Source organism: Ranitomeya imitator, chromosome 3, assembly GCF_032444005.1.
Source record: "Ranitomeya imitator isolate aRanImi1 chromosome 3, aRanImi1.pri, whole genome shotgun sequence".
Classification (NCBI taxonomy): Eukaryota; Metazoa; Chordata; class Amphibia; order Anura; family Dendrobatidae; genus Ranitomeya; species Ranitomeya imitator.
In genome coordinates this window covers 236956128-236981416 of record NC_091284.1, presented here as the reverse complement: position 1 = coordinate 236981416, position 25289 = coordinate 236956128, and the positions used below count along the sequence as shown (strand labels likewise).

Sequence of the window (25289 nt, the reverse complement as noted above, 5' to 3'; positions counted from 1 at the left end):
ATTTTCCCTGGTGTGAGCAGCATATGTGCTGCCGACAATAATACGGGGACAAACCAGAACTCTCATTTGTCCCTATATAGCTGTCCCCCTCACTACAACCTTATTGTGAGGTTATTTCCAAGCACCACACTTTTCGCCATTTTTACCACAGTTTTCTTTGCATAATGTGAAAAATATTATTAAAAAGGCACGTACAAAATGACACTAAATAAAAATAGCACGGAAATGTCCTAAAATCGCACATTTCATTTTTTATGAATTTTAAAAGCAGAAAAGAGGAGCCTGTGCAGGAGGCCTTGCGTGGCTGTGACCGGCAGTGACAGGGATTGTCTCTTCCTTACCCCATGACGGTAGATCTCATTTAGGCCATATTGACCCGTCTTTTGTGCGGCAGATATAAGGTGTCAGGTGTGTAATATCTGCTGATTTGTGGGCAGCATGTGAATATCAATTCATTTGTAATAGTGAAAAGCGGGATCATCATTCCATTCAGGGGAAATAAATTTATTACAGCCTGTTATTTCCTGAGGCGATTAAAAATGGCTGCTATTGTGAGCATCATCCTAATTGAGACCTAGCACAGCACATTTCACAATTCTCAAGAGTTCATTTCCACCGTTAGATAAAAAGGAAACAGATGCTATATTTTCTCCTCCAACATCAAGAGCTGTCTGTGTGTCAGCACAGAGATGTGGGCAGCCGGGGCGGCGGGTGTAGGCAGGAGAGCAGGGCGAGTCTGCACAAAGGCCCTTAATGCAGGGAAATGGAGTGTGACCGGCAGCCCCTTCTATAGGTCCCATGTTATACAGCCAGGGTTAATCAGAGGGATCAACTCAAACCAGCTTGTAAAACAAACAGCCCATGAACACTGGCTTCTCCTGTTACCACAGGGGCTTCGGCTCTATCAGATATTGATCAGGTGTAGGCGTCCATCACTGTCATGATGCCTCAATTCCTTTGTGAGGTGAAGGAGCTTTCAGCTGTTGTACTCCCTGTACTCCCGCTATTCTTACATTTCTAGCAAATTGCTGCATTAAGAAATATTGTGTTATCACACGCACTTTTCTAGGAAAGCCTACAAAATTATCTTATACAGATGCTGAGGAACCATTAGTGCTATGGACAAAGTCATTATCATTCGCCATTGTAACTACGTGGATTGTATGACTGGCTTTTAGGTGTCTCTACAAACACCAAGTCTTTAAACTTGATGCGCTGGTCAGCACTGCCCCATAATATAACTTTTGGATCAAGGGCCATCCAATAAAACTTTGTCATGTTATACGTAGGTCAGTGTACACTGGGGACTGCTTGTTTGGTGACCAGCGGGTATTTAATGGCCTGGTTGCAAAGACCAACTCGGCTACTGATGCGCACTGAGCGATCTTTAATCGATGGCTCAGTGGCTTATGCTGTCACAGTTCTCAGCAACGCAAGTTCTGGTTACACAGATGTGCTGCCGAGAACAATCAGCCTTTTGTGCAGCACAGAAGATCATTTCACCCTACGAACAAGCGTTTTGTCTGTTTAGATGTGTAAAGGTACCGTCACACTCTGCGACGCTGCAGCGATATAGACAACAAGCCAATCGCTGGAGCGTCGCTGTTTAGGTCGCTGTAGAGACGTCAAACACAGCAACTCCAGAACGATGCAGGAGCGATCCAGTGACGTAACGGCGACTCACTTATCGTTCTCGCTGGTTGTTAAATCCATGTAAAAACATTGCAGGCATCGTTGCTTTTGCTGTCAAACATGACGATACACGCCGACCTGGCGACCAAATAAAGTTCCGGACTTCTAACTCCGACCAGCGATGTCACAGCGGGATCCTGATCGCTGCTGCGTGTCAAACACAATGAGATCACTATCCAGGACGCTGCAACGTCACGGATCGTTGTCGTTCTCGTTGTAAAGTTGCTCAGTGTGAAGGTACCTTAAGGTTATCATGAAAGTAGCGTTTCTAGGAATGCTTCTTCACAATAATCTCGCAATGGACCTTACAGAAGCAATCCCAATAAAAATGTTATTGGCTAAACCACAGGACGGTGCCACATGGACTTACAGAAGTACTCCCATTACAATTCTGATGGGCTAAACCTGTGTGAATTATTGAATGTACATGTGTTGTAGTGTAGGTGTAACCCCTACGTGACAGAGCTAATTTTCTGACCATTTTTAAAAAAAAATCAGACCAGTGTCACTTTATGAGGTAATAACTCTGGAACACTTCAAATTATCGCAGTGATTTTGAGACTGTTTTTTCGTGACATATTGTACTTCATGTTAAGTAGTAAATTTTGGTCAATATGATTTGTGTATATTTATGGAAATAATGAAAATTTTATAAAAGAATTGAAAATTTCACTATTTTCAAACTTTAAATTTTGATGTCCTTAAATCAGATAAAACAGAAAAACACCCATAAATCAAGGTATAACGGCAAAAAAATGGAGTACTGAATAAGCAACAAGAAGCAAAAGCAGTATAAATTGCCAATAAAAACAGAATTTATTAAGTCAAATTAAAAATAAACTAATCATAATTTCAGTGTGAACAAGGTATCTTGAGACACAAACTCACACGGTCTCAAATGAGAGTAAAGACTATTATCCGTAGCTGATTACCAGGATACAATGTTCCCAGTTAAAGTGCAAGTCAGGCAAAAGAACTTGGAAAAGAAACACTTCAATGAGTAGGTCACCTGTTCGTTTGAAGCCCCCACCGCCCCGACGCATGTTTCGCTTCTTTGTCAGGAGGCATTTCCATTTCATTCACTGGCAGTAAACAAATTCATTTGAAGAATGAAATCCACTCTCTTATTTACATAAAAGCTGGAAACATTTGTAATTAATTGTAGCATATTTCTCTACCAATTGGTCAGTATTGTTCCTTTTTCGCAGTAGTCATTTTGATAGTCATTGCAGTGCTGAGCCACCATTACCTGATAGCATATTATGCTTTGTATGTAGGCTGAAGCAGTGAGATCATTGCGATCCAATATGGTCTGCAGTTGCAAGGTTAGCAGACATACAGCCTGATAAGTTCTATGATCATCCTGTGGTCGTGGATATATCCATAAGAGGTCCTTAAAGTAAAGTAAGGTTCCCCCCTATACCAACCCCCCAAAAAACCCAGAACATATGGTCATGCAGGTCTTTGAAATGTAAATCAATTGACACCTTTACATATATATCTGTTGCTGCATTCCTGATAAATTAGCATTTCATTGCATATGCAAATTAGGCATTAAGTGTTCAGGGTGTGACAAGCACTTAGCAAGCCAGTGCCTCAACAGGTTGTTTCTCCGCCTAGATTTAGCGCCTTTAGTTTGATTGATATCTCACTGTCTGATTTCCTTGCCTGGTACCTGACATCAGACTGACAGTGAGCTATCATTCAAGCTAAAGAGACTGGTGCTGGGTAGGGACACAACCTCAGGAAGCAGAAGCTGCTTAAGTGCTTCGTCACACCCAAAGCACATAACGTCTTACTTGCATATGAAATAAAATGATAACTACTCAGGAATGCAGCGACCAATAGAAGATATGAAGGGGTTGATGAATTTACATTTCAACGACCTGCATGCCCATATATTTGGTTGGGTATATGGGGGGTGTTGATTTTGCGGTCTGAGTCAAGGACCATGATGTATGAGCAGCCTAATAGGCATATATGAGGCTGTATATAAGGCTGTATGGGTTCGGGTCAGGAGGCCCACTGCCAGTCCGTAACGTGATTTGTGAATGTGTATAACTGGCCTTATACTGATCCGTCTGTATGGTCAGCCATGTAATCTGGGATCTTTCTTCGGTGTAGGTGTGGATACTATCACAGTAGATAGTCATTATATATTGTATACGATGTATATTCTTACTATAACCTGATATTCTGATGAAGCAGATGTAATAATAATTTAGATCCCGCACATGACACACAAAATATAAGGTAAAAAACAAATGTGAGAAAGCAGTGAAATGGTCCAGAAGCTAAATTGATAGCAGCATTGAATCTTCCATTCCTACTGTTATCTTCGCCCAACATGTCATTACACATCGTGAAAGAGCGTGTGTTCCCGCTGCTGTGCCATTATAAAATACTTATATGTTATCAGCCGTTCTATGCATTTTACATTGCTTGCTCCATGGTCTGGCTATGAGAAAATAAAATATAAGCTGACCAAGAGGTACATTAGCTTGAAGCAATGAGATGGAGCCGCGCCGAGTGTGCAGAGTTTCATTACAGGGCACGGTTTGTACCTAGCTACTCTTCCGCTCCTTCACCCTGGAGCCTTTTCAATTTACACTTCCCCTGGAGTCAGTAACAGGATTCGGCGCCACCTTCTATCGCTCACTCTCCTATCCGTCAACTGCAGGGTGCTACATACACATCTCTCCGCTGAACCGGGGGGAAAGTCACAGATTCACTCCACCGGCCGTGTATTATTAATGGGTCTTTTCCATGTTTACAATATGTGGACAGGAGAAGTAAGTATGTGCTCTGTATTTCATCAATCTCCCAACCTGATACTTTGGGACCTTTTCTTTGGAAATCTTCTGACATTCCCAACATAACCCAGTCTGGTAAAATTGTACTTAATTTTACAATTTGATAAGGTGTTTATGAACTTCACCATGGTCACTCCTCCATAAAATCTTTTCACTAAATAGTAAGTTAGTTGTTGCTCCGTAACTGTATGACACCTTGGAGAAAACTACAAAATGTTACATCATATCCCAAACCATTGGCATTAAAGAGGGACAAATATCTTTAAAAAATATATACGGTATATATATCAGCAAACTACTCAAAAGTAGCAAATCTTGTAATATACTTTATTACCACTTTACTTATCAGACTGATCTTTTCCATCCCATTGACTACTGCAATGATCATTCACTATCAATCCTTGTGTAAATTTAATTGTCAGAGAGGCAGACCAGGTATCAGGTCTCTGAGAGATTAGGATACAATGCCTAGTCAGAGATTCAGATCAGGTATCCGCTCACTGAGAGATCAGGTATCAGCTCACTGAGAGATCAGGTTACAGTGCCTAGTCAGAGAGGCAGATCAGGCCTCAGCTCACTGAGAGATCAGGTTAAAATGCCTAGTCAGAGAGGCAGATCAGGTATCAGCTCACTGAGAGATCAGGTTACAATGCCTAGTCAGAGAGGCAGATCAGGTATCAGCTCACTGAGAGATCAGGTTACAATGTCTAGTCAGAGAGGCAGATCAGGCATCAGCTCACTGAGAGATCAGGTTACAATGCCTAGTCAGAGAGACAGATAAGGTATCAGCTCACTGAGAGATCAGGTTACAATGCCTAGTCAGAGAGGCAGACCGGGTATCATCTCCCTGAGAGATCAGGTTACAATTGCTAGACATAGAAATCATCTAGTAGATGACAAGAGGAGGAAGTATCTGCAAAGAGATAGACTCTCTTACAGGCAGACACACACAGATGCTTGTAATGTTGCTTTTAGTGTTTTAATGTTTTCAATGATAGATTCAGAGCTACACTGCTCAGTATAATGTCTACTATGAGGTAGCCTTTGAGTGTTTGACTGAGAGAGATGTTGGGGAGCAGGATCTACTTGCTGGGTGCAGTGTGTAGCAGAAATTATAGTAACTAATTTCCATCGTCCACTTTGAACCTGACTTCAGAGAAAACTGACAGGCACAGCCAACAGAGTGACGAAGTAATCTGTATAGAGGACTGATGACATACTTGTTGGGAAAAAAGCACCATATGACAGGACCACTCAGCTCTTTCATACAGCATATTATACTAATACTGTTTACTATGTAGAGTGGATGTCTGCATGCTATCACTCATTAAGGGTATACCATCACAATAATTTACAAGGTTAAAGGGAAGCTACTGTATTATCAGAATATGATCAATTTGTTTAAATTAGGTTTTTGTGTTAAATGTATTTTTGGGGCATTTTTTATATATTACGATCTGTATAAAAGATACTAAATAGAAATCTTCCAATTTTCACACAGGCTGTGGGGATTTTTCAGATTCTAACTTCCTGTTGTTTCAAGAAATAACACATGTACATAGCCACAATGAGCAGACGTTGACCCTATCTTTTGTCATTGTGAAAGGATGGGAGTAGGGTCAGCTGTGATATCTCTTAATGTGGTTGGTGGCTCCTGTATTATCAGCTTTGTATAAAGATGTCACCTGTCATTTTAAGGTTGCTTCTACTGATTAAAGCTCCGTTCCAGCTGGGGTGTTTTTTAGTGCTGGAATGGCGCTTTGAATGTAAGCCCCCTGCTCCCACTCATACACTCACGCTCCAGCATCTTCACAGTTTTTCGGTGGTGCTCCGGTTCCTTTATGCCATTTTGTGACAGTCGCTTTTGACTGGACGGAAGTCAGAAGAATCCTCACAAGCTCTCAATACAAGTCTATGAGAGTCAGAACGATGCGGCCAGAACGAGGCTCTCATAGAGATGTATTGATTAGTGACCTCCGCGCCTCTCCGTGAAACACTGGAGCTGTAGGGTGGTCACTTTTCACCGCAGACCACGGCAAAAACAAACAAAAAAGATGGAAGGTGAATATCAGACGGGGCAGGGGACTTACATTTAAAGCACCACTCCAGTAATAAAAAAAAAAGCTGGAGTGGTTCTTTAAGGAGCCTTCCTGAAAATTCTTCCTGGCAAGATTAGGAAGTACGAGTCTAAAAAATCCCCATTGGCCAGCATGGAAATTGCAAAATGACTAATTTTATTTTTAATTAAGAATGTGATATGAAAATAAACTTTCCCTTTTTCCAAGTGCTTGTAACACAATAAACCTTTAAACAGTAGGGGATTTTCTGATGACAGCTTTCCTTTAATATTCTAGTCACCTACTGTATTTCCATATGTTGGCATGGCTTCCATAGCTCATCTTCTATTTTTGGTGAGACATGTTGCCCACCTTTTGAACCCATTTGGTTGATGCAGTGCCCTCCAGACAAAATATGTAGGCTTGTTTTTCCTTAGGCAGAAATAAAGCATTACAGCCCATGAAATATTTACCACTACAGTAATAAAGAGAGCTGTAGAGGAACTTACCCTCAAAGACTCGTCTTCCAGGGCCACACACTAAATGCCATGAGGCTTTCAGACTAATATTTCCTTCAACACCTAATCATGCCTAAATATAATGATTTTAAATCAGTTGGATATTTGTGATTTTTTTTTTTTTTTTAATAGGAAGCGATGCAGGTGTCTTAAAATGTGCTTGTTTCACTCTGCACGACATATAAAGTGATTTATTGACATTTCCAGTACAAAAATATTCTTGTTTAGCATCAAAATGTCATATTTCAGCAGTAATTGTATTTAGAGAGCATGGCGGTGTTGATAAAATGTCGAAGATGGAATTGTCCCTGGAAAAAGAATTGCATTTCTCTTTCTTCCAATGTTTGGAGCATGTACGGCCTGAGACACTACCACATACGAAAATAAAGCAAATTTTAATTATCCCAAAATAGTGTGAACAGTCATGGCTATGTAGATGACGTTAAAAAAAATGTGACCATTAAAGGGTAGCTCATCAATGGTCTCGGCTAGGGGGTTCATAATACGGGCATCATTTCATTCAGAGCATTTATGGTAGCTCGAAAATTGGCTCCATCTCCAACCAGTGGAAATCCAATTGCAAAATTTGTTGGAAAATGTTACAACGCTGCTTAAAAACCCTGCTGTTGTCTTCGGTCAAAAACGACCGACCTTGAACTTCAATATTCTTTAAAATATTCAAGATGCGGCTCTGAAACCCGTGGCCGACCGACCCATCCTCATTTAAGTCAATCAACCACAAGTTTCAGAACCGCATCTTGAACACCCCCAAAAATACCAAGGTTCAAAATCGGTCTCCCTAGACCGAAGACAACAACAGGTTAAAAATGTTCACTGTCAAGACTGTTTTCCAATCATTTGTTGAGAATTTCTGTAAGACGTCATTTTATTTTAATCAAAATTGTTTCTGCTAAAGAACAAAATAGATGAACGGCAGGCATTGGGTTTAGTGTAAATTGTCACTAGATGTCCAGGCATTGTGCTCGTTGTTGGGTATCAGAGGCGCTTCGGTATTTTTCAGCCTTTGCATTTTTCTAGATTAGTATAGCGTTGGGGTGTGAGGAGGGGCTCAGTATCGCTATGACTGGTGGACTTGTCTATATGGACAGGTTTTCTTGTACAGTGGGGATAAATTGAGTAAATAACTTCGGGTGCTCAGTCTTTGGAGACAAGACAAAAGATCGTCTTGAAGAAACCGCGAGATCAGATCATGTAATAAAAAATAAAGACAGACAGAGTGCCGCTTTAAAGGCCCCTGTTTTATAAATGACTGTCATCTCCAGCAGCGAGAGATTTGCATTGGGTCCATTTTTCACACCTAAGAAGTTTGGTGCTTCTTATCTACCTTTTTTTTTTCCTCCTGGCCTTGCACTCAGAAATATAAAGATTAGATGCTTTAAAGAGATTCATTCTTCACGCCTTTGGTCAAGATGCATAATTGAATTTGTGAGCCAAAAGCATTGGCAGGTTCGCTGGTGCCTGTTATGGATCAGTCCATTCTGCGAACCGAGGACAGTGGCATGTTTAATAGGCTATAGTGAGCCTCACAAATAATGCCTGATGGGCTGCTTTTTAGGATGCTGATAAAAGTACTAAAGTTTTTCTGCATGCATTTTGATATAACACAACTTTTTAGGCTGATTCTTGAGAGCACATATTAGATGAATGGACAATACAAAACACATTTATGTAGGGAAGCTGTAATACAAAGCATGCCAGCTGATTGTCAGCAGCATGTCTTACAGTGGGTGAAGCTTAGTCGATCAATATTATTTTGCGCTAAAAAAAATAGTCTTACTTGTAATATATTCTTCTACATTATCTTTTTTTATTCTTAAGAGTCCAGTGGGTGGTCCTTATCAGTTTTTTATAGTTATTTCCCTGCACACTTATACAGGGAAAACCGTCAATCAATGATAAGGACCACCCCCTTGACTCCTAAGAATTGAAAGAGTAGGGATTTAAAAGAATATATTCCAAGTTATACCATTTTGGGTTACGACAGAATAATATATCAATCTGCTCTTCTCCTCTCTCGCTCCTTGACATGCTGCCTGCAATTAGGACACCGTGATCGACGTGATGGGTTTCATTTCAGGTGCCACTTCATGTTGGTATCGGGTGTCATGGGCACTCATTATCTAGCACTGACTCGGCAGCACTGCTGGCTTCAGATTAGACCTGTGGAGTTCCTGTGGTTACATGGGTTTCCGCGAGATACGCCAATTCCCTTCTAAACTCCAAAAACATGTTTGTAGATTAATTGGCTTCCCATAGAATTGGCTCTAGCAATTGAATGTGAGTATTTGAATGTTTCCATTATGGGGTCAGTATTATAAAGGCAATAAATATTGATTAACAGCATAATCTGTGAAAATGATGTAAGCGCATTGCAACTTTCTATTAAAATAAAAAAGCCCTTACTTTTATAGCAGCTTCAATATTTCAACTATATGGCCATACCTATGAAATTCCTGGTAAGTTCAGTGTGAAAGTTTTGCATTATCTTAATTGCTTTCCTCTCTGAGAACAGTAGTCCTATACCTCATTGGCGTAATAGCAGCGCTCTTGTTTATGACCCCTGTGACACTAACCTGTCTTGTAGCGCTGTGTATTCAATCATGGATACAATGGAATTGCTGTAACGCATGGTTACTCACTCTTTAGCCAACTGTAGATTTTTATTCTTGTCTGTCCAGATTACATATGATAGGTAGGCTTTTTGTGGCCTGATGTCTGCCCTTAGGCCGGGGTCAGACCTAACGTATAAAAATATGGTCCGTTTTTTACGGCCGAGATACGCAGAAAAGTTCTTGAACAGTGATCCGTATTGAACGCGAGGATGCGATTTTTTTTCTCCAAAAAGTATCCGTGTGTCATCCGTATGGCGAGATTTTCTTGCCGGCTTGCAAAATGGACATAGACTGGATCCATGGGCTCAAATATTCGTGAAAACATATATACAGTCTGGCTATAGTTTTTGCCAGTGCGAGTCCTGTTTACACATGTGCTGCTAAGAACGATGATCTTTTGTGAACATCAAAGATCATTTCCCCCGATGAACAAGGGTTTTGCTCGTTCATCGGGTGAGTGGTGGTCTGCTTATACAGAAAGGTTATAATAAAGTGAGTGTTCCTAGAAACACTCGTTCCCAATAATCTTCCAGTTTAAATACACTTTAAGCCAATCGACTGTTGCTCTTTCACTCACCAACCTCCCCCCATACAGCTGCAATATCTTAAGTATCTGAATAATAGCACATTTACACAAGTCAATAATCAGGGAATGAGTGTTCTTAAGAATGCTCATCCCCATTTATCAGTCCATGTAAAGACTCCAGTGAACATGCAAAATCCTCTTTTCTAGGGTGATATGATCATTTATGTTGGATTAAAAATTGTTACTGGCAGTACATGACCCTGTGTAAACAGGGAGTGTGCTGCCGATGACACGGTACTGTATGGGGACAGAACAATCTTAATCTCACTATCATTCTGCTCTTGTTGTTTTTTGTAGTCCGGTGTAAACAGGTCGGTAAATGAGCTTTGACTGCCATGTATTAAGTGGATTGGCAATTGTTTAGAGACAGAGACCGGCCTGTCTAAGTGGGCCATTTCACCTATGCCATAAAAGTATGTTTTTCATTGGGCTGCTAAAATCAGTCAATGATTTTATTTTCATCTATGATTATGGAACTTGCTAGTTACACCCAATACTGCAGTTTCCATGGTTGGTTCAACCATAATTCCCAAGCAGCACGCTCGCTGTCTTAGAGTCAGATTTGACACAGAACTTTCCTTTATTCCCCAATATCCAATCGCTGACTTGCTCATGTTACCTGCATCTTAAAAACATCTCAAGAATCTGACCTTTTCTCACCTTTGAAGCTGTATAAAACGTATTGTCGCTCTTATTCATTCTCTTCTGGACTACAGTAACTGTCTACTGATTGGTCTCCCTATTACAAAGCTTTCTCATCTCCAATGCATCCTGAATGCGGCAGCCAAGGTCTCATTTCTGTCCAGCTGCTACACTGATGCCTCCACCTTGTGCCAGTCGTTGCACTGGTTGCCCATATGCTGCAGAGTACTTCATAAACTTATCTCTCTCACCCAAAATCTCTCCAGAGCTCTGCCTCACCCTACAACTCCTTCCTCAGCTCTGTCTGTCACCCCACCCGTGCTCTCCATTCTGCAACTGATCTGAGACTACCATACTCCATAATCCAAACATCTCACCTCCATCTCCAAGACTTCTCTTGTGCTGCTCAAGTTTTCTTTAGACAAGCCTATCTCCTCACTTCACTAATCCAATGCTTTCCGCTTTCTAATTTTTTTTCTAAAAAAAAAAATTAAAAATAAAATTATTATAATTATTATATTCTGCGCCCAAAGTCACCAAGAATAGGCCACTGTCTCAAACGGATCCATCGCTGGTAGCTAACGCAACATTTTTCTCCACATTCTTTTAAATCGGGAAAGTAATGTCACTGACAATGGAAAAGGTGGCAAAGAACTGATTTCAGGTAGAAAAAGTGTTCAATTTAAGAGGCTGATGATTTACTTTGATTTTTAATAATATATTTATCAACTTGGTGTTAAAGCCTCAAAGGAGCACAGTATTGGGAAGTTTGCGTGTTAAGTAAATTTCAGATTCTTCTGTAACAACCTTACTATTTGCTGCACTTCAGTGTACCGTATTTGTTTTTTGTTTTACATAATCAGAACTGTTTTCTTTGATGATTTATTCATCAGCAAAGAGAAGAAAATATTTTAGACGTTACTATTTTTTTAATACAGAAAACCTCTAATGTAACTCCCTAGGCCATTCGAAAGGTAGAATTGTAAAATTCTATATATATATCTCTTTGACATCAAACAGGCTGGTGCGTGTTTTTACTGAATTAAGTATAGAATTTTTTTTTTTAATTGAATTTGGTTGCTACAATGTGGCTTTCCCAGGAGACGATGGTAACCTGTTCACACCTGAACATTTCAGTGCTGCGAACTGAAGACAAGTTCATTAGTGTCAGTGCTTCTTGCATTTTTTTTGGCACAAGTAACTTTTGTAACATGTCTTAAGAGGCCTGCATTCATTTAGTATGCCTCTACGAAGCCTTGTTCTATTTTAGTAGGATTTTGCATCCCAACCTTTGAAGTGAATATACTGTATAATGCAGCAATGGGTAAGCTTGGTCATAGTGTAAATGGTGGGTTTGAGCATAAAAGTCCATCTGTGAGCTTGAATGTATAGTACCCACTGTGACTGCTAAGCCTTGCTATGAGCATATAATACTTACTGAGCTGGGAAGTAAGGTGGCAGTGTATCTAATGGTGTGGACCTCATTAAGATCATACTGTGAACGATGAACTTCACCATGAACCTAGAGTACCCACAGAGAATGATAAAACACATTATAGGGATGTAGTATTACCTGCTGACAATGATAAACCCCATGGAAGGGAAAGAGACTTACCTTTTTTAACCTTATAGCACCAATAAAAATATATCTGTGGTGACAAACGAACAGAGATTTCTTAGTAAAGGAATAGAAAATCCACTGGTCTATTTTTAGGGGCTATGTACATTTGTAGGCCAAGTGCTATATCTAGAAACCAGGAAGAATGTTTCTGGAAATTATTAGCCCCGATTCATCAAAGCAATCCGCCTTGAATTTTCAAAGTTGCTCCAAAATTTTTGCGACTTTTGGCGTTTTCACGCCAATTCAGGACTTTACTCTAGCTCTTGACTGGAGTAAGATTTGTTGTGTGGAGCATGGCGGCACACGCCACTTATCCAATGCGCCTCTTAATGAATCAGGAGCATCTGACTCCAACATGCCATCTCATCAAGACTGGCGAGAAATTGTCAGACTTGATTCCGAGTCTATATATGTTCGTATATGGATGGATTGAGGCTGATTTTCCAGAGTGAGACAGTTTGATCTTCCTGAGATGGTGGAGGTGGTACAGAAGGTTAAAGACTCCTTTAGTGGTTCCCTGATATCCTCTAGAAGACATAGGTCCCGATTCATCAAGTCTGGTGATCTTCAGGCTGGTCTTGATGAGGGGGGTATTGGAGTCAGACACTCTTGATTCATTAAGAGGCACACACCTCTTACTATATCAGAATCATCTGAAAAGTGGTGTGCAGGGACTGGAGTGAGATTTGTGGCATACGGAACTCCGTCACTTGTCCCTCCACAGCTCTGCCCACTTGGTCGGAGCTGGGCAAAAATGGCACCAGATAACCAATATTACAGCGCAGCCTTGCTTTCCTTCAACATGCTAGGACTTTTCAAAGCTCTTTAGGCCAGAATTGTACCCATAAGGCATAAGATGGCTAGATCAGAGGAAGTATTATGGGAAAATATTTAATGGTTTCATTTCATGTGGCAGAGACCATAAATAAACCTCTATGGCAGTCATTGTTCTGGTGAGTGATAAAACAATCAACTGTCAGAGGGTTTTCCCGGACCCGATCATAGCTACAACAGATGTTTCTGCTTTCACAGCACACACCAGTGTCCAAAATTCTCTCCACAGTAATCCCCAGGAGGCTGATATTAACCTAAATGCGCTAACACTGTGCTCTGTGTCTGTCATAGAGAAGGAGTGAAAGCTGGCGATTGTTGGGGCTGAGTGACACAGTAACCAGTGAGACCTTCCCAGAGGGAATTGTCCTGCAATAGCAGAGGCAGGACGAGACGTGAAGACTTCCGCAATCCCATATCCAGCAAACACTAGAGTTATTCTAAAGGCAAGGGTCACATTGTGCATTGTGAATGACACATGCCATCCTTGCAGATATAGAATAATCATCTCCATCCCCGGCAGCACAATACTAAGCCATTTCTATCAGTAGGTAAGAGGCTATGAATGGATTCGTCTGCAGCAGCCAGTTAGGACTCTACGCATTTACACGATTGTAGTATAGGTCATATTAAATCTGGGCTTTGTTTCATCGCATTCCCCTCAGCCTGACTTGTCCAAGTCTTCCTCCGACATGCACTTCCATTACTTTTTAAATACCACTCCATCTCTAAATTCAGCTTATTTAATTTTTTATTCAGCCTTGAAATGGAACCTTTTGCTTGACCTGGTTCTCAGTGCCGTCTTCCAGACTTTGTCACGGGCATCTCATTCGCCCCCTGCTTTTGATATCCTGTGTGATTAAAATGTGATTGCTTTTTTCTGATTTCATACGGTATACATTATGTGCAGTTTTTTTCTCTTCTAGAGCTTAATGTTGTCAGGCTTAGAGAAGCGGTGTAATGCCAAGGGTATGTCATTTCGGCCACAGCGTCGTGATTGGCAAAGCCTGTTTGACAATCATAATTTTGCCCAGACAAAAACATAATTAAACGACTGATCTGAATTTATATACTTAACTCATTGAACAGCAAAGTCATTCAAGCTATCATGGGCATTGTGCGGTAAACCCAATCGGTCATTTGATGTCTATAAACTTGGATTTTGATAGGATTGCTGATTTATATCATGGTTAAGCTGAACGTATGTATGGACCTGGAGCAGCTCCCTATGCTGGTTACTATCCTGTTGGTAGTGATCAAAAGCTCCTGATAGGGCAAAGCATAGGATTATGACTTGTTAAAAAATAACACGACATTTACATTACTCCAATGCATCCTAATTTAATAATGAAGCAACTTTTTTCAAAAGTTTTATTAGAGGGAACTTTCAATTTAATTTATGCTGCCCAAATCACAGACAACATAAATCATTTTTCTCTGACCAAAGGAGAGACATGTCAGTCACCTAGCGCAGCGCTGGGAAGACCGGCCAAACTGGTCTCCTCTCTTGCTATGGTCCCCGGCTGCCACATAAAACTAAATCTTCTCTATCTTTGCAATCGTGCACCAAGGTTCTAATTCATGCTTTCCACGGTTTGGGTAGAATGAATCAAATGACAGGATCCCTTTAAAAATCATCCTCCATTAAGGCCCCAATTCTTCAAGATTGGCGGTTTTCCCCATGAACTTAATGAGAGGGGTGTGCTGGAGTCAGATGCTCCTGATCCATCAAACGGTGCGTGTTTCTAAATTGAATCTTTAAAAGATTCACCAGAATTATGGTGCAAAAGCTTTGATGAATCTGGCTGCTCTTCTGCTTTCCTATAGGTTTCCATGGTAACAGACCACAAACAAACCCAGTGTAGTCTGATACTGCACTCATACTCATACACATTGCCCATCTGTATGCATGGAGTGGGAGACAAGTCACATTAGTGTATCTACTACAGTCCTAAACATTAAATTGTTTCTATGGCAGCCATTACCTCTCTGTGACGTCTGTAGCTACTGATTTTAGTGGGGGAGTCGCTATCTTTCATGATGACAACGTATTACTATGTATTGCCATACTTTGCAGAGGGTGACTCTTTTGTCTCCGCATGGATCAGTTGCTTGTTTGCGGAGCTGCAGGACCGGTGATCTTTACATTCTGCTTTGTCTTTACTCACTGTTTAAATGCTATCAGTGCAGAACATTAAAAGCATTAACACGATACTATAGAGCCATAAATCCAGGCGTTCCGGAGAAGACACTTTATGATCCCTTATCGTGCTGTCATTAACAAGCATTGTGTCTGCCGAGACAAGTGCCCTGTTGCCATAAAAAGAAAGAAGGCGATGTCGATGTACCCAAACATATCCTCTTGTCCGTAATTTAGCAATCAGAGCGAGGAAGGGCGCCTCTGTAATGAGAACTTAATTAGCAGGAGAAAAAGCACACAAGGGCATTTTGTTTCCTTAAACTTCTCAAGGGTGCTTGGGAAATACACTGTTACTGCACCCGGGCTACTGGCGGGGAGGCAAGGCTCCAAGTATGCCTAAAACACAGTCTATCAATTACAATATGTATGGACTCTACGAGGAGGAGAATAAATCCGCAGTACAAGCGCCTACTCAGGAGATGCCGCACCAGCAGCTGTTTGTTGGTGTATGTGTGGGATCAGGCGAAAATGTGATCTTGTTTCCCAGAAACGTGGGCCGCTCTTGTGGTACTGTAGCTCAGTCCTATTCACTTCAATGTGAATGAGCTGCAATACCAGAGACAGTCCAAGGACCAAAGGGACCCTGTTTATGATAAAGGACAGTCCTTTTTTCTACTCTTCTGCAGCCAATTGACCAACACCATTTTTAATGCTTTTCCATTTTTGTAATAAGCATTCTTTGTGACATGACCATTAACTTTTTGGGCTCGCTCAGACAGCTGTATTTTTGGTCCAAGTGCAAGCCGAAAAAACATCGGATTGTACTCGGACCAATGTTATTTTATGGGGTCGTTAACATTGGACACCGGACCAAGTCAGTCCGAAACAAAACCCAGCATTCACAATTTGCATCCCATATTCGGATTACACTCGGCCATGCGAGTCAGTGGGTCCGTGGGTAAAAACGTACCGCACTTGGATGACATCTGACAGAATGAGAAGATGGGGACATTTTTTTTCATAATTTTTCGTCATCCAAGATATTCAAAATACTCTCTGATCAGAGTTAGATCAGTGTGATTAGCATAATTGGCCCTGTTAATCAGAAGACAGAATCACCAGCCCTCCATCAGTATTAGGTCTGTTTCATGCTTTCGAAGTTTGCAGACCACAATTTGTAGACCGTCCGCGGGTCTCCTGACCCAAACTCTATGGTCTCATATATGTCTATAAGGCGGTGATTTCTGGTCAGGAGACCCGCGGCCGGTCCAGAACTTGTGGACTGTAGATGAGCCATAGTGTGAATCCAGCCTAAGTGAGCAGGACACGAAGGTTGTGATGATCGCGGTGAAATATCAAATTTATAAGTCACCTAATTCACTAATCTTATTATAGGGTTAATATGAAATAACTATTATTACATGCTGCTTTGAATCATACCCCTCTGTTTTGTAACTGCATTACAGTAACATTATTTCCATAATATTATGGAACATGTAAAATGAAGCCAAGATGATTTTTGCCATTGTAAGTCACTACAACTGGGACCTGTGGGGGTTCGATGGTAAAGAACCAGGCGAGCGGATGCCTTGACTGTCCCAGCCATGAGAAGAGTGGCCAAGTCCTGCAGCCACCAACTGTCCTCAGGCATAGAATGGGCACAGGTGGGGCCCCCAGGTGGGATTTGTCCAGGATAAATGACAGTGTCACCGAAAAGTGTGTGTGTTATTAATGAGTCCCCAGTGAGTTGATGCTTAAGACTCTGGCTTAATAACCATTGCACAACTGTGTAGGTGTTTGCAGAATGCTTAATTACTTCAGCTTACACTTCCAAATTATTCCCCGTGCTATATTTGGCATGGGGGGCTGAGCTGAGCACCAGGTTACAATTATTTGCTATAATTAATTTGCTAAGTGGATTGGCTGGTGTTCAGGGAGGGGATGGTGGGCAGGGAGGCTAATCATTACATGCCAGCACCGTACACCTCCGCTACATCTTGTCCTGTGGGATTCTGCATCATGCACTGCTATGAATATGGATTTGCAGAAGGTTTTAGCTTTCTGAGCGGAGTTTCACATTTTATGCCAACCAACAGAAAATGTATTTAGTGGCATAAAGTAGCGCATTTGGTCTTTGGACCATGGCCTGACGTGGTCCTAGAAGTCCATGAGAATACCTTGGAGGTACTAGCTGCTGAGACATGTAATATTCAGGGTATGTTCACATGTGGCAGACTTGTGTTGATACATTGATGAATATCTGCGGCCAGAATGGTGTTGTTTTGGCTGCAAGTACAAGGATTCCTGCAAGCCCCTTCCACATATCCGCATGGACATTTCTGCAACCAAACTGTCACCTGACAATCCATCCTTATGGCTTTTCTAGGACTAGACATTCCACCCAAAGAAAACCATATTATTCTGGAAATATACATCATTGAGTTATGTAACATTTCATAAAAGATGATAGATGACAACTGCTATTAGCAGCCGTCATATTCCACGCAGATGTCGTCACCCTGCCTGCAGCATAATGGCACTTCATATATTTGCATTTTTGTGCTGAGCTGTGATGCCCATACACATTAAATTATTGTGAGCCTGACCCAACAATTTCATCAGGATGAGCAGCTAATTTATCTTATGGGCCCCAATGTATTTTATGGGCCCCTATGTTTTCTTTCCCATGGGAGAACCCTCTTCACCCTCCATTGAGAACACATGCCCACTCTACAGCCCATCATGGATGTATTTCAGGGAACTGGGAGAAATAGCTTTTGGCAAAACAAGCATTTGACTGACAGTTATCTCTGGGGTATGTTACCTTTACTTTATACCCTTTTTCTCCACAGTGCTGCACACACAGTAGCTTAAAACGTGTTGTTTTTTCATGTCACTTTTTTAGAACAAGCTGTCTATGTATGCATAAGGAATAACACTATTTCTGGCCATTATATGACTTCTAGCCTCCATTTTCTACCTGTTTTCTTTGCCTGCTCTTATGTTCAGTTGTCTCTGAGCTAGCAGGTGGAGACTACTTGCTATGATGTCTGCTATACAGAGAATACTCAGACATGAGGGATTCCTGCTCTCCTGTCCTTGTGTAGCACATCACGATAGACATTACACAGTAGTACCGAGCAGTGTAGCTGAAAATCCAGCTCACAATAATAGATTAGCTGCAGAGGTCTGTGTATGTGCCTCTCTCTTTCACGCACCCTACCACCCCATTCTCCATACTCCTTCCATGGACTTCAACAGACAGCTGAAAACTGGAACCTGAGTCAGCCAAGAATCCATCTTATTTTGTCAGACATACTGTGTATATAGCTATTTTTTTTTAAAAGTGAATGAAGAATTTATGATTATGAGGCAGGGGTGTAGGTGAAGAAGTGGCTTCTAAGTGGAGACAGAAGCATAATTTTCTGATGTTATGAAGTTACTTAAATTTGCATTGACATTGGTGCAAAACTGTTATCTGCGCCCTTCAGCTAATCGCCAAAGAATCATGCCACATACAGTATCTTCTTTAGTTTATCCAACTTTCCCAGCCAAGAGCGACATCTTCATGGAGTCTGTATGTGCTTTCTGTGGTTGCATGGGTACAGATAGGTTAATTAGTTCTTGGGAAAATGGCCCTGATGTGTGTAAGCGAGAGATTATATTAGAGATAGCGAGAAATGACACTGTGGGCCCCATGGGCGACAAGACCTGCTATGAATGGGGGCAATCTCTGTACAATACTGTGAAATATATTAGAGCTATAAAAGCAACAGGAATGAAATGATAAAACAGCACAATTTCTTTACATTCTAAATTAATTTACGGTAAATTTGTAAGTGTGACAAGTTAGTTCTATCTTACATGATGGCATTATCGCACAACTATAGGAAGTCATTATTTTATAACTCTGATTTCTTAATTCATTGGTTTGACCATGAGCAATGGACGTAGTTCAGTGAAAACATGCTGTCACCTAGCTGTTGGATAGGTCATAATTTATTGATTGCTGAAGGTCCTGGTTGCTGGGACCTGCACTGATTGGCAGAACATAGCACTTTATTTCCTGTTAAAATGGAGCAGCAGTGCGCATGCTCGACTGCCCATCTTGTCATTCCTTGTGGGACTGCCGAGCGCTGCACTCACCTTTTTTCTGGCAGCCCCATAGGAAATTAATGGAGCCGTCATCAAGCATGCATACTGTTCCATAATAACGGGGATAATAGTGCCCCACTAGGGATTAAAATTCCTCACTCTGCCAATTGTTGTGGGTCCCATGGTCAGATCCCCACCAAAATATAAGTTATCACCTTTTATGTTGATATGCGATAAGTTTTTTTCATGTAAAAAATCATACAAAAATGAATAATTTCAGAACATTTCGCACCTTCAATGTCACTTATAAACTGTGCAATTCAATTGAAAAATAAACTAAAATTTTACTGAATGGAAAAAGTAATGTGGTTGCATAAGTACGCGTGCATTTAGACGAGTACTTTGTTGAAGGAGCTTGTGAATTTCTGAAAGCGTTCAGTCTTTTTGGGTAGGAGTCAGCATGGCACATCTAGAATTGGCAATTTTTGCCCACTCTTCCTTGCAGTAGTGCTCCAAGTCTGCCAGATTGCGTGGCATCTGCTGTGTACAGTGCCCTATTCAGATCCCTTTTCAATTGGATTGAAGTCTGTGCTCTGGGTTTGCCATTCCTAAACTTTGATCTTCTAGCAAACCCCATTCTTGTGTTGATTTGGGGGTATTCTTAGTGTTGTTGTGCTGAATACTGAAATTCTTCCTCATCTTCAGCTTTTTAGCACGGGCCTGAATTTTTTGTTACAATATTGACTGATATTTGGAAATGTTCATAATTTCTTCCAAATTAATTTAAGCCCCTTTTCCAGCTGCTGAAAAATAGTCAAAAATCATAATTCTGCCCACACCATGTGTCACTGTGGATTTGGTGTTCTTTTGGAGATGCACAGTGTTAGCTTTGCACAAAACATACTTTTTAGAATTAGGGCCAAAAATGTCAACCTTGGTCTCATCAGACCGTAACACGTTTTCCCACATGCTTTTGATATACATGATATAGATTTTTGCAAAACTCAGCCAGGATTGGATGTTTATATTTGTAAGAAAAGGCCTCCTTCTTGCCACCCCACAGGCCAGACTTATGAAGAATATGAGAGATTCTGGTATCATGCAGTACACAACCAGTAATTGTCAGAAACTCCTGCAACTCCTTTAATGTTGCTGTAGGCCTTTTTGGCAGCCTCCCGTACCAATTTTCTTTTTGTCCTCTCATCAATTTTTGAGGAACGTCCAGGTCTAGATAATATCACTTTTGTGCGGAAATAAAATAAAACCACTTCTTGACAACCATGTTGACAGTGTTTCATGTTATATCTAGTACCTTGGACATTTTTTTTCTCTTTTTTCCTGACTGATAATTTTCAACAATGACTTCCCTTTGCTGTGTTGTAAGCTGTTTACGGACCATGGATTTTTCCCTAAATTGCAACTAAATATATGTCAGGAAAATCCTACTAGACTACCAAAACTTTATATGAGAATCCCTGCAAATGATAGCAGCTGTGTACGTACTACTATTTATCATGAGTTTAAATGTAATTGGCTCATTCTAGACACAGCCACAGGCGGAAAAAGCTCTGGTGTGATTTTTTTTAAATGACAAAAACCAAGTGTATTAACTGCAGTGTGTAGAATTTTTATACCTCTAAAGATATAATGGTATAAAAAGTTTATATATACAGCTCTGGCAAAAATTAAGAGACCACACCACCACATCAAAACCCTGCCATGGGCAGCCCAATCTCCAGACCTGAACCCCACTGAAAACCTCTGGAATGTAATCAAGAGGAAGATGGATAATCACAACCCATCAAACAAAGAAGAACTGCTTGTATTTTTGCCCCAGGAGCAGTGTGAAAGACTGGTGGAAAGCATGCCAAGACGCATGAAAGCTGTGATTAAAAATCATGGTTATTCCACAAAATATTGATTTCTGAACTCTTCCTGAGCTAAAACATTAGTATTGTTGTTTCTAAATGACTCTGAACTTGTTTTCTTTGCATTATTTGAGGTCTGAAAGCACTGGGTTTTGTTTTGTTTTTTGTAATTTTGACCATTTCTCCTTTTCAGAAAAAAATACAAAATTTATTTCTTGGAAATTTGGAGACATATTGTCAGTACGGTAGTTTAAAGACTAAAAGAACAATTTACATTTTACTCAAAAATATACCTATAAAGAGAAAAATCAGACAAACTGAGCATTTTACGGCGGTCTCTTAATTTTTGCCAGAGCTGTGTATATCACACATCCTCTCGTGAAGCTCTTTTATCATTATCATCCTCACTCTCAGCACCTTGTCGCTACATTTAATCACTTTCATATAAAATCTGGTATGACAAGTGTAAATTTCCAAACATTTTGGGGAGCGGCATCACTTTCACTTATCTCGGTAATATGATACAATTCCCGAGGTAGCTCATCTAGGGCGACGCTAACCTGTTATATTCCCGGCTGCATTGAGTGCTGAAATTATAAGTTCCCGCGTTCCCCACACGGCAATCAGCAGCTGCTTTTAAGATGAAATTGCTCACAAGGAGATTATGATAGCAGCGGTGGGTTACTGCGCTCTGCAAAGATTCCTGACTTCTCTCTCACATCAAGCAAAACACTCATCCCTTCATCTCTCCCTCATGTGTCACCTCCAGAACATCTTTTCATTCCTGTAGCACCTGAGTGTCTAAAACAAGGGAGCCGGTGGCAGCCGCTGACAAGCCTGGGAAATCAAGTCTCTTTTCTGTGTTTGTCGCCCCTTCTGCCCTCTGTCAGGCTATCCCTTGTGTCTGCATGTATTTGTTTTGCTCGATAGTCAGCCCCAGCTTGGCAGAAGCCTACCGTTATTGCAGAGCTGTATTTGTCATTTAGGCTCAAGAGCAAACTCAGCTCTGCTGCGTTTCTCGATTTGTGCGCGATTTCCATTTCTACTAATGCGGAAATATTTTCATTACGGTCGACCTCTAAATAATGTCGTCTCTAGGAGGAGAATTAATGCCGGCAATATTCATTATTTGGCTTATGAAGGACTTATTATTCATCAGAGAGCAGTGCTAATGAGCGTGCCGTCATTACCATCACTTGGTTGTATGTGGATAATATATACTTACAATGCACAGACATGTCGCTGTATATGCACGATAACACTGGTGATGTGGGCACGTATGCATGAATACCAGCGGGCGCCCATGTGTATATATATAGGAGGCAATAGCATGGATCTCTATCTATTACGGGGTCTAGAAATGGTTTTTACAATTTATATTTCCCTACATGAATTTCACAGTGTGTGATCAGATTTAGAAACTGTATTAAGGAAAAGAAAAGAAAAATGGCTAGAAAGTGGAACTGCGCCGTCAGAGGCCACATTAAAATGTGATTTTAGGAGAGGGTTTTTTTTTTCCCATCTCCCTCTGAGGACGTTTGAGGCTGCGAGTCAGTGACTGCGAAATCCCATTGCAAAGTTCATCAGGAATCGTGTTCCAGCTGCTGGAGTGATAGATAGGTTTAATTACACTGAATTACTGCGGCAACAGCCGCTCCGCTCTCCCCGAAGTCATTAAAAAGAAAGGATTTTTTATTTTCCGGAGCCGGTCACTGGCCCGGACTGGGCCTGTAGAATGGAAGCATAGCGCATGGTGCGCAGCGAGGGCAGAGGTCAGCGGGGCCTGAAACTTGTCATTTTCTGCTGATTTCCTAGGAGCCGCACCGCATAGAGGTTAGCCTGGATCAGTTCTTCATTGGCAGAATCACTGCCTGCGAGCTGACAAATGCAAATTACAATTCGACTGACTCTTAGTGACCTTGTCGTACTCCCATCTACAAATGCTAGAAAAATTGATTATAAGATGATAATAATAACAGTGATACAAAATAATAATTTGTTAGTATCTTGTTCGTTTTGGAGGGGAAATCAACGGTCTTTTTTATTTAGGGATCGTCGTCTAGATCTATGTAGGATTTATTTCTGTGAAGGCAATCTCGTGGGACCGTGTATGAAGCATTTGGCCTAGTATTGACATTTTCATCTCATTTGGAAAGGCTGAATTGAGGTCGAATGAGACGTGATCTATCACTGATCTTCAGTCATTGTTCTTTGTTTCAGGTTTCGAGGGTCCCGGTGGAGTCCTGTGAGCAATATTCGACATGCGGGGAGTGCCTAAGTTCTGGAGACCCACATTGCGGATGGTGTGCGCTGCACAACATGTGAGTTCCAGAATTATCATAAGGACCATAAATTGGGACTGCTTTTTGTGTGGTCATTAATTTCCGGTATTGCCCAAAATTTGTGGATCACCAAAAATCAGTATCTTACATGTTAGAATATAGATTCAGGATCCATGTCTGTAAACATACAAATGAGATTTGGGTTCTAAATAATTCAGAATTTTGCCTCTTACATTGGAAACCTGATTGGTCTCCTAGTATTACTAATTGGCCCTAAGTTTGACTTTGAGTATGATTTTGGCTTGATTTAGGACTGTGAGCCTATAAGGACGCAGGTCTCTGTGGAGCTTTTTTCTTGACCCTTATTGTATTATACATATCAAAAGTCCAAAATAGTCATGACACCCTCCAAAAACCTATGACTGATCAAAATCCCTCATGTATACATCAGGCAAAATTAGAGGAAAAATTTATTCCAATAGAATGTATTTATTTAAAATTCAATAATTTATTTCACATTAAATATTACAAAAACTAAAACAAGGGAACATCACAAAATAAAATAGATGAGGGACATGAAAACCAGGAATAATTACCGTAATACTCGGACATGTACAACATTGGTAAATACCACAGAACCTTAATACATGTTAAATCTATCACCAACAACACTTAATAGAAAATGCTTAGTGCAAAAATCCTTGTTGCGGTGTCTAAATACTAAGAACCCATACTATGTGCAAATGGGTTCATCTATAGCGGTTCTTGTCCATATGCGATTTATATCATGTTACTTACATAATCTGTTGATCCTGGTAATTATGCCCTCAAATACCCCGGACAGCACCGTTTCGCCGTATTGGCTTCCTCAAAAAGGGGGCACGTCATTAATTTCCGGTATTGCCCAAAATTTGTGGATCACCAAGGATCAGTATCTTACATGTTAGAATATATATTCAGGATCCATGTCTGTGAACATACAAATGAGATTTGGGTTCTAAATAATTCAGAATTTAGCCTCTTACATTGGATACCTGATTGGTTTCCTAGTATTACTAATTGGCCCTAAGTTTGACTTTGAGTATGATTTTGGCTTGATTTAGGACTGTGAGCCTATAAGGACGCAGGTCTCTGTGGAGCTTTTTTCTTGACCCTTATTGTATTGTAGAAATCTGAACTGGTATTGATGGATTGGCCATTGTTCCTTAGTCTTCTTGCTGCCAATTCCATTACCGTTGATATTATGTCTCTTTGAGATCTGGACATTTTTGTCTCCAAGCTATAAAGCAAGAAAAGAAGGTGATAAAAAGGGAAGAATGCTCCTATAGAGTGAGAGTAACAACCTCCACTTATCATTTATACCTGCAATAAATAGCAGAGTATTACCGAGAGTTTCAGGAGAACATTAGGTGCACAGAATCACAAGCTGCCCTCTTCTTACACAGCTGCTAAAACTGTTACAACCATGCCTATGGTCTGCAGATCCCATCACGTATTGGTATTGTCATCGA

General features: G+C 40.8%; 1 protein-coding gene across 1 annotated transcript in view; it reads left to right on the top strand.

The window, feature by feature from the left end:
- PLXNA2 (plexin A2) overlaps nt 1–25289 on the top strand; it is a 354945-nt gene that overhangs the window by 227597 nt on the left and 102059 nt on the right. Inside the window, exon 5 of the mRNA XM_069756297.1 lies at nt 23717–23817. Coding sequence (XP_069612398.1) covers nt 23717–23817 — 101 coding nt within the window. The remainder of the gene's footprint in view (nt 1–23716; nt 23818–25289) is intronic.